The 18288-nt window shown below is 37.8% G+C and overlaps 1 protein-coding gene across 1 annotated transcript in view; it reads right to left on the reverse strand.

Moving 5' to 3' along the window:
• arhgap5 (Rho GTPase activating protein 5) overlaps positions 1-16923 on the reverse strand; it is a 56262-nt gene extending 39339 nt beyond the window's left edge. Inside the window, exons 1-2 of the mRNA XM_048974108.1 lie at positions 16644-16923; positions 2618-6486 (exon numbers count right to left, since the gene is read on the reverse strand). Coding sequence (XP_048830065.1) covers positions 2618-6313 — 3696 coding nt within the window. The 5' untranslated portion in view covers positions 6314-6486; positions 16644-16923. The remainder of the gene's footprint in view (positions 1-2617; positions 6487-16643) is intronic.
• Positions 16924-18288: the final 1365 nt, after the last annotated feature.

The following is an 18288-nucleotide window of genomic DNA, read 5'->3' on the forward strand; positions in this document are numbered from 1 at the left end:
ACACACACCGTTACTGTATACTTCTAATTTAAACAGCAAATGGAAATGGAACACACTTCATACGAAAAACAATTCAAATTTTTTATTCAGAATTAACATCACAACTGGAACAGATTTGAAATCATTAAGAATTCAAAAAAGGGTCAATGAGAACAAGGGAACATGCTCTTTGAAGCTGAGCGAAACCTCTATATACCTCCTGAGGCACCCCTGAAACAATTAAACAGACTTCAGCATAATTCTTCAACAACCTGGAAACACTGATACCTCTGCATATTCTCTGTACTCCATGGTGATTAAAAACTGCTTTAAACATCTGGCAAGTCGCCAAAACATTGGGCTCCAAATGTTTAGTCATTCCAAAATCAACAAATCCTACTGCTCAATGACAGCTAAGTAATTACTTGCAAAATGTCACTGAAGCATTAACCCCATCTGAGCAGAAACTGCCCTCATGGTTAATCACGAGGAAATGACAAGATATTTGAGGTTATTATACATACAGTGTCTTGTCAATATCAATTATTTGTCAGCATATCTTTAAAGAAAATCAAAAATTGAGAAATACTGCTTGCATAAGTATTTAACCCCTGTGCTCTGGAAGCTACAGATGAGAAAGAAAAAATGACACAAATGAGGAAAAAAACAGCCTCACCAAGGTCACAACTGTGTCACAGTTGGCCTCCACCTGTGATAATTCCTGCCCCTCCCTCTCAATTTCATTAACATCGACAAGTCTGTCAGTGTGAAGCAAAGGAGTAAAAAATGAAGTCTAAAGAGTATTATTGGGCATGTAGAGATAAACTAATTGAATTGTATGTATAACAGGATACAAAAATAATATTCAAGAGCTTGGACATCCCAGTAAGCACAGTTGGATCTTTACTGAGAAACATGAAGGTATACCAAACCTTCCATCCCTCAAAACTTAGCAATGAAACAAGAGATAACTAGTGAGCAAAGCCAAAATGAAACGAACAGTCACTCAGAAGGAGCTACAGAGTTCAATGGCTGAGAATAAAATGAAGGTGGACCATGTCAAGAACATACTGCATACCACAGCAGTACAATGTGCCAGAGGGAAGAGTGGGTAGAATGAAGACCCTCATGGGAAATGCTATATGAAAACATGCCTAGAGTTCGCCAGAAAGTATAAGAAATGACCCAGCTAACATATCAGTCAAGGTACTGTGGTCTGATGGGACCAAGACAGATTTCTGGCCAAAATTCAAAGCACAATGTGTGGCACAAAGTAATACAGTCCATGTCTCAATTAACACCATCACTACAATGACGTATGATGGTCATCATGTAATCATCATGTAATGGGGATACTTTTCATTTTCAAGAAATAGGTATTTTGTCAAAATCAAAGGAAGGACATATGGCGCGAAATACAGAGATATTAAAAGAAAACCTGCTAATTTGCAAAAAAACACTGAAGCTTAACTTAAAAGTTAACCTTTCAGGAGGTTTCATAGTATTACAGAAGAGAATAAAAAACAAAAAGGCAAATTTTTTGAACAGGCCGATTTAAAGTTCACGTCTGAATGCTACTGAGAACCTGTGGCTTTCTTTGAAAATTGCATTCAATACATGACATCCAACCAACCTGAAGCACCTGGAACACATCTGCCATGAAAAATGGCAAAAAAATGCACCAGTAGAGTGTACAAAGCTGGTAGCCACAGCTACTTATGCCAAAACACTTGAAGCTGTTACTGCAGTAAAAGGTGGCTATACTAAATACTAATGTGCTCGGGTTGAGTACTTGTGGGCAGTGGTGGCTTAATGGTTAGGGAAGTGCACTAGTAATTGAAAGGTTGCCGGTTCGAATTTCCGACCAGCAAGGCACCACTGAGGTACCCTGAGAAAGGTACCACCCCCAAGCACTGCTCCCTAGGTGCTGAATTAGCTGCCCCTTGCTATGTCACATATGAGTTAAATGCAGAGAACATGTTTCTTTGTTGTGTGCTGTGGTGTGTAAACAATGACAACTAATCACTAAATTCTAATGCAAGAGGCATTTTTCAGTTTTTGGCTTTCTTTAAAAGATTTGCTGACAAGTTATTTTAACTTCACTTTGAATGTATTATGAGAAACGAGTCTGAAAAATATAACACCCGGACGAATATGCGCATCAATCATTTGTAATTCAGTCATATTTGATCATTTTAAGGGGGGCTCATTGCTTTTACACTGCAGGTGCAACCAATACATGACCAATGACTTGACAGCTATTACCACTGTTTAAAGGTCCTGTACTCTGAATAGGGCAAGTCATAATACTGATAAGGCAATCAGTGCCCCTTTTAATGTTCTACCAGAGTATGCAATATGCATGGGCAGCTAAAGCCTATAAGGTTATAAGACATTCCACTTTTTATGCCCACCCATTCTATACAAGGCCAAGAACACCTAGTTTATTAACTAAATATTAAGCTAACAAATGGGATGAAATAAACAGTGAAAAATTCAAATAATAAAGTCTTTTCCTAGGTTTATTAGTTTTAACATAATCAAGCTAAGAAGCAAAGTTATTTTTCAAACTGATCACACAGGAAAAACAGTTAAGACTGATATAAGTCGCATAAGGAGAAAATACAAAACAGCTTACCTTCTTGGATTCCTTGGTCTTTTGTGGCTTCTTTTTCTTCCCTTTTCTGTCATCTTGCTCAGGATCAGATGTGATAGCTGGATTGTCTATTCCTCCCTTCCAGGGATCAACAGGGGAGAGCAGAGGATCTTCCTCACTGCCCCGATGACCCCTTCCTTTCCAAATCTTCTGCATTTCTGATCCAGTTTCCTCATCACTAACATCAGAATGAACACGATTGTGGTATGCTTTTGTCTTGCTGAACAGAATCTTGGAACGGTGTTTGTACTTCGAAGGTCTCCTGCCTGCCTGGCACTTAGACACATGGTCATACCCGTTCTCCTCATCCTCTTGGTGACCATGATGTACCCCCACAGGATGGCGCATCTTGACTGCACGGCTTTGGCTGTCGTCTGGGACAGCATAAATAACATCGTTAAAGCCCTTGGATTTCAGAAGCGTGTCCACGGGCTCAGCATAGTTGTCAGAGGCCTCAAGATCATCCCCAAGACCGGTTCGATTCCTCCGGGTGCTCCTCATGCCTGCCTCAATAGTTTTTAGGAGATTTGGGTCCAGTTTCCTTACATGTTTGGGTAGAACCGGCTTTGGTTTGACCGGGGGAGGCACTTTGTGATTGCGCTCATCAATGACAGGCATGTTAAGGACATGGTACTCATTCCCTTCCATGTCAATTCTGCATTTGCGCTCACTGGGAGTTGGCAGCAGCTGGACATCGTCACCAATGGGACTGTATGGTGGGGGTGCCTCTGCGTCATCCTCTGAATCAGGGTAGATGTAGGCAGGTGAATGCCCATGTGGTGACTGAGGAAAAACACCCTCACTAGCACCATCTCTGCTAATGTCAAGCATAAATGAGCTCTCTATGCAGTTCTTCTTTTCTAGCACTTCATTGAAAAATGGTGTAAAGACTTCTGTCTGACGGTGGTACTGGGAGAGCGAATAGAGTGCTGTAAACTTAGCCGTGATTTCTGTGGCAATATGCTCCCCCTCTGTCATCAGTTCTTTGATGGCCTCATTCTCAAAAAAATCAGCCTGGCTGTCAGTGATAGCCACCATTTGTACAGGAATGACATCTTGGACTTCTGCCAAAAAAGCCCTTAACATAGCCATGGATGCCTTGCGCTTTGCTGAGTAAACCAGAATATAGCCATGGACAAGCTCATCTTTTCTGATCCCAATGGAGGAGTGGTATGACAGCACAGTAATCTGTATCCGCTTGCGACTGTCTCCAATAATTTTATCAAGGATTAATGTGTTGCTTTGGCCAGGCTGGCCAGCACTACAGGAATGTGACTCAAGAAAAGGTGAAAGAATGAGGTCCACACTGAATGGATCACCACACATAGCACACATGACAATGCGCAAGTCAGTCTCAGATAAGTCTTTGATGGAAGGAAGTGGGCTCATTACATCGAAGTTGTGCTTTAGCCCTTCTAGTACTCCCCTAAGAGCCTGTTTAATTTGAAATTCATTAAATTTTCGAGGAAAGGTCCCAGAAGGTAGATCTACAAAAGTACACTGTAGTTTATTGGCAAGTTGTTGGCCCTGATGTCTCAAGATAGGTATATTTTTGCAAACACCGTCTCTCTGGTTAGCTAGAATTAAAATAAACGGCAATGGTGGCAAAAATCTATCCCTTCTGCTTTGTGCAAACTCTGCTCGAATTCTTCCAACACAGTCACCAATGAAATTTAATGACTCTATTGAACTGAAGACACAAAAACAACCGTGAGGTTTAAAGGCTGATGGCCAAGAATGACTCAGTAACAATGCTGGACTAACTTCAATTGGAAGAAGTTCCAGCTCGTATATTTTTCCATCAAGGGTATACTCATCATCTGTGGACTGTGCTCTGATCTCATTTGCCAGCTCTTGTGCAAGGCCCTCTCTACCTATGAGACACAGATTTATTTTATCAATGTTGGCACTATTATGGTAGAGATTAGAACGACCATGATCCAGTTGAACAAGACTGTTTGACAGGATCTGCTCTACCTTCATATCCACACAACTCTGGCCACTGAGACAAGTCTCTTTAGTGGGGTGATACACAAAACCGATGTGCTTGAGCAGAAGGGACTCCCTATCAGGTGCAAGTTTCTGCAAGGCCCTGTATCTGGGCTCTTCATTGAGTACTGTATGAATCTCACTCATTTTATCACAACTTGGAGTAGCATTTAGATCCAAGTCATAAAACAACTCTGCATGTTCAAAAAGCATTTCCTGAAATTCCTCTTTGGCTCGTTCAACTATTTCTCGTTGGTGCCGGCTATAAACATCCCTGCGGTCAGATTCACTGATATACTTGTAGGCTTCATCCTCCATGACAAAACACATCACCTCTTCCCAGGGCTGTCCTGGACTGATAAACTGTACGCGTTCCAGAGTCTTCTTGAACTTCTCCTTCATCTCCCCCCGTCTTTTTTCAGATATCAAATGCTGGACATGATTTTGATAAATCTTTTCCCCTTCTGCAGTTGTTAGAAGATCAAAGGGCACTCTTCTGTCATTTGTTTTGTCAATGTGCTCAGTCTCATCCCAGGGAGTGTGTTCTAGTACTACAAACCAATACTGAAACTCCGATCTACTCTTCAGAAGACTTTGAGCTTCCGTCCAGCTCAGTTTCTCAATTTCCTCCAACTTACTGAGCAAGTTATTAAGAATTTTAGGCAGGCTTGAAAAATAATCATCTCGTCTTTTCTTGATATGTTCCTGTTTCAGCTGTTCAATGTGCTTTGAAAAAGTGTTTTTAGCTTTTCGAGTACCTTCCAAATGTATGTATTCCTCATAGTCTGGATGATTTTTTAATTTATTACTTATAGCTTTCCAGCTCGTGTGATAATCTTTGACAGTCTGTACAATCAACTTCTCAAACTTATCGGTCACGGTAGCAACTAGCTGTCTTTGGATCTTGTAAGCATCCAAATAAGGCATAATTTTCGGTTTGCCTCTTGTTTTGTCTATCTGTTGTATCAATGCTTGAAAGCAGAGATCTACATTTACACAGGCCCTTGCCGATGTCTCAACCACTATCAAGTTCTTCTTATGGGATGCGAAGGTCTGGATGTCCCTTAGGTACTGCTCCACACACTCATCACACTTTGTTGCAGCAATTACAATGGGTTTTTTTGACTTTGCCAATTGAGAGTATAAGCTATTGACTATTTTCATTTGATCATCAAATTTTCTATTACAGCCTTTACTCACATCTATGCAAAGAACAAAACCATCAATGTTCAGCCTGCCATCAGGCATCTGCTTCTGATCAAAATCCTGCTCCAAGCCCAATTGATCAGTGCAAATGTACATCAATTTTTCTGCTGACTGCAGCTTAGAGGCTGCAGCCCGCTTGGTATAGGGCTGCAGGTTTGTGCTGCGATGCGGCAAAAATGTCTGATCATCAATAAACTCAGTCTGTTCAACGACCTGAATTTTGCAGTCAAGGCCATCATCACCACGATGTGACACTTCACCCCAATATAAGAAATGGTCATTGTTTACAACACGGCCACCAAAATCTATTGTGCTCAGTACCGAGGTGTGTTCAGGATAGTAGTCATCTGCCTTGGGACGCACATACCTGTTACACAAGCATGACTTGCCCACACCACAGTTACCCTTCTCTTTTTCAGTCCCTGAAAGCCCAACAACGCTTACGGCATACATTGGTAGACGGGGTTCCTTATTCTTAGCCATTATATTCCCCCGGTCATTGCCTTGTCACATGAAAAGTTCACAGCTAGAGTTCCAGTCCCATGTCCTGAGGGGAGCTATAGAAGGTACGTGCCCATGGTTCAGTGAAGTGACTGGTCCCCTCTCTCCACGATCTTCAGTTTGGGATAGGTGCTTCTCCCCCTCCTATTACCTACCTAAAAAGACAAACATGGAATGGTCCTTTAAAAATCCATTAAATAAGCTATTTAAATCATTACATCAACTAAATGAATACATATAATGATGTGCCAAATTTCAAACTGTAGATATTTCTGCAGTTGTTACTTTTCAGAATTCATACAGTACATTAAAAATAATAGACAAATACTACAAGGTTATAACAAAAAATATGAAAAACTGTACTAATTCCCATCAAGTTAAGTATCAATAAAAGTGCAGTCATGTTTAAACAGAAAGACAGTATTTTTTCTATAAAAGACCAAAAAGATAGTAAAAAGTCATTGCAAGAGTAAGAAGGTAAAAGAATGCTTATACATTCTTCATTACATACAGAATTTCAGTAAAAATATTTTTCACTTTCCTCTTCACCTTCATCTAACAATTAATATGAGGTGTTTTATATTTTATAGCAAATGTTTTACCCCCTTAATACATTTCACTCATTCACTGTTAAGCAAACAAGAACAATAAAATATTTTACATTTCTTTCAGTTTTCCTGCCTCAGTGGTACCAAAAGCCTCATTAAAAATAATAAATAAAAATAGATAAAAATAAATAAAAATAAATATATATTATGAAATAAAGTAATTACATCCACAGCATACCCTGGCTTTGTGCCCTATGCTGCATTTAATAGGCTCAGGAGACCACCCAGACTCAAACCAGTATGCAGTCAGGAGAAGGGTGGACAGAAGATGGACTACTGTAGCTAAAGGAAATTATTTTACCTGCAGAAACATGAAGCAAAGAACAAGTACAGGAATGTTCTTAAATTACAGTAGTATAATAAATTCATATAGGCACACAGCTTAAGTGACAAATGCCAGGGACAAACTGCTACCGTGCCTATCTTTTAAATTTAAAAAGCAGACCATTCACATTTATATTAATTTTCTCCTCAATGTGTAAATGTCTAGAGAAAGCCCCTGGATTTGTGTAGAAGTGGAAACATCTACACATAAAAACCAGTAAAATCTACAAGACTTTAAAAACATTAGTTTGTTTTGAAAGGTAAACCTGTAACTTTACTTTTGTCTACTACACAAAGATGTTGTTTGATTTAATATTTTCAGCTAAAATTCTGCTTTTAAAAAATATTTAACAGACATTTTTTGGCAAATCAAACTGGAATTTTTTGCATTTTTTTCTTAATTATATATAATTTCTCCACCATTTATTAGGAACATTACTAAGTTCTGTGAAGATCACCAATCTAATTATGAATATTCCTAATAAACCATCTAGGATCCTATGTATATAAAATAGGGGTGTAATGGTATTCGGTATTTTATCAAACCATGTGGTATGCCCCCAATGGTTCAACACGTACATGTGAACTGCAATATTATCATATGATATCATTTTCCTATATGTTTTGGGCTGAATACAAGCTGGTGTTTTTTTCTCAAAAAAAAAACTGGGGTTGACATTTTCATGGACTAGAATTTCAAGGTCTTTATACCACAGCAGATGGCATGAATTGTCCATCTCCTGGCTAAATGTAGCCGCATATTTGAAACATAATCAATACAGTTTCAGCAATACAATGCTACATGAGCAATGATCCCACTTGCTGTTGACAATTGGCTAACACAACGGCAAGGGGATGGTCAACAGTCAGCATGCTTTGTACAGCAGTGTGCATATCTTTAGATGGTGTAAACTAACATGTGTATTTGTGTATTTAAGTTAATTGTTACTGTGTAATGTTTGCCGTGGAAATTGTGCGTTTCATTAGCATGTACCCATGAGTGTCACGTAAACTGTTGGTTTCTTTGTTTATGCCGCTGTAGTACTAAACTCATAGTAGCTTATAAGAGTATTTTATTTTAAAAAAGCTGTCATCATCATCTTTAATAATAAATAAAATGACTCAACCGCTCACCACAATACATTTTTTGACGCCTTTATATGGGTCTGTTGCATCAAAAACATTATGCTGTCTTGGGTCGTGGAGTATGTAATATTGATTATCTATCAGTCTACATTTACTTTGTTGCGACTGCATGTGATTACTCTTTAACAGTGACTTGCTTAACTTATAAATATTCTTGCCAAATAAAATTATTTCTCTTTATAAAAATGAGATTTGGTAGCAGTCGCCTTGGTTCACAGTGCCGACATACTTATCTTTTTACAAAGATCCTTACCATAAAGAAATAGGTATCTCAATAGAGTACCAACTTCCTTCTGTAATTTTTACATTTAATTTTGCCTATATAAGTATGTACCCTGTTTATATAAAATAGGGAAGGCAAGTCAAAAGGTTGTCAAAGCTTAGAGAGAATGCTAATACAGAATGCTTAAACAGGTAGCACACTGGATGTTTTGACGTTTATTATTTTTTTAATATTATCTGTACAGGTACTGTACATACTACATGCACTGTTCATTTAAAATAGAATAGACAAAGCACCTACGGGTTATCAAAGTTAAGAAGGATTTTTAATTTTAATGTTTTTCTCTCCTTGATTTCATAGAGTAGAGACATAACTAGGCTATGTCTATGCCTGGGTTAAGTCATGCTGCAATTTCTCTGAATGGAAAGTTATTAAATGGAAAAATAAAGACTATAATGTTTAATTAAAGGATGATGTGTTATTTTCCATGGCCCAAAAATTGACACATACCGAACCGTGGAAAAATATAAAAAAAGTACTAACAGTTATTTAAATTATGTCATTTGGCCCTAATGCTGCTGGGGGAATTTACGGAAAAAACTTTTCAAATCCATCAGGAATACAATAAGCTGAATTTTCAGGCACAGGTATCACAGTTCAAGGTTCCCTGTTGTGATTTTCATTTTCTTCACCTGAAACTATTCTACACTACGCTAACAATTTCATATATTGTCAAACGAAAACTGGGCCCACAGATATCTGATGCAGCTCAAAAAAAACATCAATTATTGCAAAAATTGACATGAAAAGTAAGTGGTATTGGCTACTGCTATAGGCTGATATTGTCACTGCACAAAAGAAGTGCCTAACAAGAGAAAAGAAAACAGGAAGATGTTGAATTTTAGTGTAAAACATTAATAAAATGTTACAGATTTCTGCATAAAGCATAAAAGGAGAGACAACAACTAATGAAGGATGTCACATTCACTATGATGAACATTTTTTAACATTAAACTGCTACAAGTGTTCTGGTGGGATTTATTTACTACTTTGATCACTATTAAATAGAAATTAATTAATTAATACAAAAATTACCATAACTCCCTTATCCTTCCAACCACACCCATTTTGAAGGATAACCCATATGATGACCAGCAGAGATTATGTACACATTCAAGTATATCATTAAAGCAAAGAGCAGCAAGGTCAGTGGACAGCTCTGGGTAATAAGGGACTTCAAACTGTTACCGATAATAAAGCAGTATCAGTGGAACAAATCAAGCCTGCAAGAAACTGTATCTGCTTCATAGTGGGAAAGCGACTGTACATTATCAGTTGGAACCAGAGGATGAATCCGGTGCACCAGTATGAAAATTTTCATTTATACCGATAGTGAATATATTTTTGTCTAGCAAAAGCTATTGATAGCAATAACTGACTAACCTAGCCTGGCTGGGGTGGGGGGGGGTGGGGGCTTACTGGCTTAAAATAACATTTTATAGTTTTTTTATTCTATTTAAAAATAAAAAATGATCTGCTGGTTTGATTTAATAATGAATTTGATAGATGTCCAGGCCATATAAAACCATATTCCAGGCCAGAACTTTCAGACCTCTTCTAAGTAGAGTAGTCTCCGATCCGGCATTTTACGAGATCTTTCTACACTGCAAAATAAAATGCTGTGTTACACCTCGAACCAATTGGGGATGTGATTTCTCCCATATTTTGAAACTACGTAATTGTTACCCCCTGTCCCCCAGCCAAATTTTACTATCAAAGATCCTGGGGGGTGGGGTGGAAAGATGGAAAATTGCAACTACTTTGAAAGAGCCAATGAAATCCCTGAGAATAGCATGCATCTCTAGAAAAATCTAGGTCAGTATTTTACCAATTTATAAAGAAACAACAAAAATTCTGAAAGATGTATCTTATTTTAATGTGAAAGAAAGCCCTCAATTTAAACATATTCTATCACTAAGAAAAGAGAGTATTGACATCAATTTTCATTAGCACACCTAATTCATTGTACTCCTATAACAAAAAAAAATTCATGTCATGCCTTAGAGTCAGTCAGTCTTAGAGTATTTACTTAGTGAAAGTAGTTTACATTGTGAAAAAGGTTGGAGACCACTAACCTAAGGGAATATTGCATATCAGCACCTTTATTTTAGTAGTTGCATCTTTAGCTCTGGTCCTCCTAACTTTGAATATTCATCAAGTTTAAATATCAGCTGGCAACATTGAACCATTTCGATTTTGATCATTAAAAAATATCAGCTAATACAGTGTTAACCAATATATCGTGCATCTCGAAGGCTAACATTACTTTTTACTTAGCCGGCTAGTTAGCTACTTCAGAGTCTTGACTATTGTGAGTTTCCCAAAAGTGGCGTAGCACAAAGATTATTAGGTAACCTAGCACTTCCATTTTGAATATGTATGAACCTTCTCATATCAGCCAATGTTTCAAAAACCCACATGCTGGAGCTGCTACTCTGCACATCTACATACAGCATGTGAATGTGAGTGTGTGTAAACCCCAAAGTAAGAGTAACTTTAAGGAGGAATTTGCCCCACAAAAATCAATTCTAACATTAGAGATTGATGCAGCTGAATTACTACCTCAATAAGTGCATCACCATGCACTGATGCTTCTTTAAACCAGCTGAGCAAGTAAAAACAATTTTAACGACTGTTCTATAGCACTATTCTACAGAACAGTTGCTAGGGAACCAAGGGGAGTGAGTGGATCAGCAGGCTAAGCCTCTGTGCCTGTAATCAGAAGATCGCTCGTTCTACCCCAGCCTCAACAGAATAGTCACATGTCCGTGGTCCCTTGAGCAAGGCCCTTAACTCCTAAATCCAGAGGCATCACATGCTGGCTGACCCTGCAGTAACCCCCAAACTTACTATCAATGCGAAGGGAAGGATTCTAACGTATCTGTATTTGTATTTAGGAAAATAAAGGGTAATTTTATCATTAACAGTTATAAAATGAAATGATCCTTAAATTACCAAATAAGCATAGCAAAGGGCATTCAAGGATACAAAAGCTTCTGCATCAATTTTTTATGGCTTTATACTGTAAACTTTTTACATTTTATGGATATTTCAATACGTCAACTGAATAAGATGAATTGCATTAGAGAAAAAAAATCCAGTATTTCTGTGCAAAAAAAAAGGATTTTCTGAAATCAAATCAAATAAAATCAAACCCTTTCACCATAGGTTAGCCATTTGTGGCCTATTACTAGTTGCCAAGCAGCAATATCTGTATATAAGCATTTTAATTCAAGTCTCTCTAAGGGGAAGGTGAACCGTTTAAGCATAAACTTATAAGTTCTATGAATATGAATGATATGAATATGAATGATATGAATTTTTGGAATTTCGCATTTGTTTCATATGAAGGGGTAAAAATGTTAACACAAAACAGATGGACCAACTACGATAAAACACAATAAATGCAAGTAAGTTTATTTACTGATAGAATTCATGTAATATTCTCCTCCACAAAATTAACAACACAATATAAGTACTGGCCTCGCCAAGAACCTCTGTTTCTGAAATGTTTCTCCATTCCTTATTCCATTCCCTTGGGACAACTGTAGTGTCATATATACTAAAATGAAAAGCAAAATCCCTAGAATAATGAGCTATACCATGGAAAATGTTTCCTTAATTTGCATGGTGAGTAAATATGACCATAGTGTAGGAACCTTTAGAATAAACATTTCTAAAATTTTAAAGATTTCTGCATAAATGATAATTTTACCTCAAAACAGGAGAGACAACAAACAGTGATGTCATGTTCACTATGATGAACACTTGCATCCCAAAAAAATTAAGATGTTTAACAAAAGTAAGCAGAAATTTTGCTGAAAATTAAAGTTGATGGTGTATAATTAAAATTTTGTGTTGGAAAGGCAGCTGCAAAATAAGATATAGGCTGTCTATGGCAGGGATCACCTCGAATGAGAAAATCAGTTTTAGGGGCAATAATGAAACTCAACACACTAACTTCTGCAAATTATTTAACACATTGCTCAGCAGGAGAAAAAAAAACATAGTCCTCGATAAATTTGGTTTTTCCCTATTTAACCTTTTGATTTCGGCCTACCTATGTTAAAATACTCAACAGGATATAATTTAATGCATTGACTACAATAAGAGCAATGACTACTGAAATGTTCAGGAATTTGAACGTTTTTAAGACTCAAGATCATTTAATCATTACCTAAATATAAGGGGGATGATAAAGAACCACTTTTCTGTTTAACCAGAGTGTGAAAATCAGGTTATCCACAATTATCTACCATCTAATTATAGGGTGCTTCCTTGTGTCACCACTAATTTGGATAAAGCTAAAGTTCTTCCAACTTGCAGTCGTGTTACCCCTATTTCTGTTAAGAAAGCAAAATTGATGGAATTGGCATTGCTTTAGTAATTCATTGTACGAGTGGTCATTTTCATTCACCGCACCGCCTGTGTAGGGTACCTGAGGGAAACTATTCCATTTGTTCTGACCACACTCACTGCCCACGATTTGCCGAGGGGTTGGTCAGCAGGACTAATTATGCAGTTACGGGCATACTTAGTGCAACGCACATCTTCTATTTATGTCAATAGTAAATGTTGCAACCATGTTTGTTTGCTGTGGAATGCATGTGTTTCGTTAGCGTGCAAGTATGAGTGTCATGTAAACCGTGGGCTTCCATGTCTGTGTGGCTGTTTGTATTAAACCAATAGTGGCTGTTAATAAAGAAAACAGCTTCCAATTTAAAAGAGTTGTCATTCCCTTTATTAAAATGACTCCTCTACTCGCCACAATGTGTATAAATACACTCTGTATGTGGGTCTGCTGCATCGAAACCATTCTGCGCCCCTAGAATTGTGGCATGACATAAAATGAGCAAAGTGGCAGCATCATTTTAAGTATGCGACAGACTCTTCTAACCGACGTGTTCGATTTAGTTTTGTGCAGGCATCATTTGCAAAGTGGAGCCACCATGTACCTGACCTACATGCTTATGATGATACAATGTGTCAACTGTATTAGACTAAACAAAAGCCAAGTCCTTGACAAATGTGATATTTATGCCGCTTTTCCACTGGCATTCAGGAACCAAGCCATATCCGACCCATATCAGAAAGAAAGACTAGTTATAGCGTGATTCCAGTTCACTTCGATTTTCTGCTACAGAAGCACTGACTCAGAAAAGGAATTGCTGGATTTAGAAAGCAACAGTGAAATACACCTGAAGAGAAGCTTCTGTACTGTTCATACGGTGTACAACATGATTAACTATGTGCTAATTTTCACTGGAATGTTTTTGTAAGAATCACCATGTTACAGAGTTGCCAACTTTGGTAAGCTGGCTAGCGTAAGATTTTCAATGAAAGAAAAGTTTGCACACATACTTACATAAGAGTTTTATTACCTTGCAAATAGACTGCAGGGTTTGCAAACTACCAAAATGCTTTTGATATAGTTAATTTTAGGTTTATAATGGAATGATATAGATTTGCTCTAAGATTTCCTGCACAATCGTGATAGTGAGAAAGCGCAACATGTATGAGAGTTGACAATCCTGGTGTTATGATAGCAAATTATAGCAGAATTAGCATTAGCTTGTGCAAATTTGCATTTAGAAATGGAATCGATTAATGTGGTGTTGTTTTTAAGTAGACGGTTGGAAATTTTCAAGTTCCAAGTTATTGGGGATGCAGGAATACGTCATAATGAGTGATACTACCAATAATAATCTATAGAATATACTTTTTTTCCATCAGTTAATCTACAAATATTGATGCAAATCACTGGTACGTGTGCACATTTCGACCAATCAGATGGTGGCGATGCAACCAGCTTGGTTTAGTCACGCTTTCAGCCCTACTAGTAAGCAGGGACATGTCAGCGCGGATACGGGTCGGGTATGGCTCTAATAATTTACATGGAAACCAGTCTCTTTGCAGTAAGACTAGGTTCTTGGCAGCAGTGGAAAAGCACCATTAGTAAGCTAGGTACGGTAACCGCATTTTGCATGCAAAAAAGCCATTTAAATCCAAATTCTTACCTAAACAAAATTAAGATTTTCAAAGAATTAAAACATTACACTTTATATTATTCTAAATACCAAGTTAGTTTTATAATTTTATGTAATTACTTGCAACATTATGGATTAAGTTCTAATATGAACAAATAGTGACCTTTTCCCTTTATTAAAAGCAATATATTATAACTTCTGAACATAATGTTATCAATCCCTCACAGTCTGAATTATTAACATTTATCAAACATCTGTAAAATGTTAGGCTGGGCCAGCATCACAAGCTAATGCAATATACTGGAACAGAACAAGGGTAACTAGCTAAAATAATGGCCTAATAAAATGCCAAGTCCTAAACTTTAATCGATTCTGTAGTGGTGATAAAAACTCAAATATAAATCTCTAAAATCCACGCCAATGATAAACATTTGCCCTAAACATTTAAGAAAAAGTATCTGATTTAAATGTATTCAAATACGTTAAACATCACTGAAATTAATTTCGCCCCTGTTGTCAGCCATCTTGAAACAACAAAAAAATCCGTTTGTAATTCTGGTCAGGTTCATTGATTTTCCGGTTTAATGCCCGGCCTGACCCGGTCTTCAAACGGTCACAAACCGACAAGTCGGTCTGTTGTCCCCATTTATCAAAAATGAACTGCAACTGCACTCGTCCAAATTGAAAACATCGTGACTAGTCTCACTATCAACTGGGCGCAGTCGTATTAATGAAAATAATAGCAATGCAGTACCCGGTTTGCTGCGTAAATGTGATATTGCGAAACACTTCCCTGTTCTAGTATTACAGCGCCCAAGAGCCAGTCAGACCATGTTTTGCTCTCCTCCAGTATGATCAGCGCTGAGTAAGTGCTATCTGCTTAACCACTGTAGCCACTACAGTCGAAATTTGGGTGTTCCCCAATTCACACTGTTTTCTAACTAGGACAAAACCCGCACATCAACAAAGCCGGCAATACGTAACGCTCTCTGCACGCCGCGGTTTCTGGGTATACCCTCTAAAATATATGTAAACGCGAAATTTTGAGTCGAAGCTAAGCTATGTGATATAAGATGGCTAGCTGCGCCGATATCCAGCCGCCACTTCGCTACATTCAGGCATCCAGATGTGCTTCCCAAGCTAACGCTAGCCTACTAGCTCAGCAGAGGCATAGCCAACGAGATATCGAGGCAAACGACTGTCGCTACAATCTCCATTGGTTGCTAACTACTCGATTATTTCTCGCATTTTACAACGACTGTTTTTTTGTTCTGTCGCCAAAGAATTGGTTTGCCCCCAAGTAGCAGAAACCATTAAGACGCCAGTTACTGGCAGTTGTCTTTTATTTTACTGTAGTTACCATATTGTCAATATTAAACAATAACAGAATTAAGTTTCGTTATCTGAACTAATATTATAATTCAGCCGACAGCTGATTCGCTGATGTTAACATCTGACATTGTCCGATGTTAGGAAGCTTTTTTCCGGCTATTAATAGCGTCAACATTACACCTATTTCGTTAAGTAGATGTCCTTGCTACGTAAAACAGCTAATTAGCTAGCGATGTGGAGCTTTTGAGCATACAAATCCGAACACGACACCTACAAGCCTAGCACAGCGCTTACATGGGATGACAACACTTGAAAGACAAATCAATAACAAAACTGTATGTCCTGGAAAAAGACAATATAAAAACGGGCATCGTATGATCACCTGCCCGGACCTGGCACAACTATGCCCGGATACTTCTGGAAATTACATGTGCACGCTTGAACATAGCATTCCGTGCGTGTGTACTCTATCACGTATCCTGGTATATTACATATTCTATAATATATGGGTGTATAAGTGTGGTAAGCTGTCTCACCACTCCGACCCAATAAAGCCACCCTGCATTATATATCCCTTTCATCCAGGCTACTTAAGTCGGGGCAGTTTTGCTTGTCCGTATACATTCCCCTACCTAGGAACATGGTCGCTCCCTGCTCGCGACAACACGGAAAAGAAGCGAGCATTCCTGCGCCTTCTTCCCAAAATAATCTCCTGCATTCGACACTGGAGCAAACGTAGATAGTTTTCAGTTTCCCCCGATGCGAAAAACGTAGATAAAACCTTTTACAATCCAAAAGTGGCGTTTTTGATGTTTTTTCCTCGTATAATTCGATGTGGGTGTAATCCGAAACCCGCTCCCTCCCCTCACACTCCAAGCAGTAATGGCGACGGATGGATCCTGCTCTCTCACCTACACCCCCAAGTTTTCCATTCGCCTAGGCGCTCGTGCACAACGCGCGCGCACCATTCCTGGGATAACGCGCGTGCTTACATTAAGCGAGTACGTCACGCAGTACGTCAACTTTTAAAGATATGAATATGTGAGATGTTATTTAGTTTTTTTCCCATCTTAAACTAATTACTAAGTTGCAACACAACTTAGTATAACAGAAGACAACGTCGGACCTATATTAACAATTATTTTCCATGTAACCGTCTATTTCATGTTCCGATTCCTTGTGTTTAGACCATCCTTGATGCCAGATGCCAGTCAGTGAAACAATATGCTGTTATCATTAATCAAATATTTTTTAAAACAAGCACATTACGATACAACGTATACATGGAATGCATGCATTATAAATATCCTGGTCTTTGTAAAAGTGCCATTTATGTGACGTAATTCTGGTGGTTTCCGATCGCCGTACTGTAAAAACTTTACATTTTGTGATCTTTTTTTGGCTTTTTAAAACTAGTATAAGTTATTCACATGTCTTTGGCTCGCAATTCTGTTTATAAGTCAAGTTTTCGAAAGGAATAAAATCTGTATTTTGTCGTATTTTTATTAGTGTTTCAACAATATTACTGTCCTTATGAAAATTGTGTTTTTATAAAACATTGTTAAATAATTCTGCCCTTACTCTAACCCGCAATTCCCTGTCTTAACTCAGAGAGAATATTTTGTTTGTTATGTCCCACTGTGTCTAAGATTTATAAATATAGGTGAATCTTATCTGATTTAAATGAAAAGAATTAGACATACTTTCAGTTCCAAGATATGAGACTTACTTCCTTCCCACGTGGTAAATGGTTAGCAAAGTTTTTAAATGTATATAATTTAATAATCTAAGAATGTTAAAAATACATGTACTATGTTGTTTAGCCTGATTAATATGTAAAAATATTACTGCACCAGGTACCATACTTTTGGTGCTTCAAAAAATTGGGGGTACTTCAAGGTGTTGGTTTTCCACTGGTGTAAAAACTGGTGGCACTGTTGAATGTCACCACAATGTGAGGCAAGGTATTTTGTGCTGAATTCGAAAATGGCTATAGTATATTATAGGGTTGGGCAATGTGCGATATTAATGCCATCATCACATGTTATGCACTTGCGATTCTCACAGTGCAAGGACCATGATAGTCAGCTGGGTTGAAATAAGGCAATTTTATAATGTCCAGACATTTCAGTGCAGAGATTTGCTAAAACATTTTTATTTTGTCATAGAAAACAAGACTTACCAAGCATTGCAATTTTAATGATTATTCTTTTTCAAGATTATCTAGTATATTTTTAAAAAATTGGGGGCGGCATGGTGGTGCAGTGGTTAGCACTT

The sequence above is a fragment of the Brienomyrus brachyistius genome, chromosome 14 (genome assembly GCF_023856365.1).
Source record: "Brienomyrus brachyistius isolate T26 chromosome 14, BBRACH_0.4, whole genome shotgun sequence".
In the NCBI taxonomy this organism is placed as follows: domain Eukaryota; kingdom Metazoa; phylum Chordata; class Actinopteri; order Osteoglossiformes; family Mormyridae; genus Brienomyrus; species Brienomyrus brachyistius.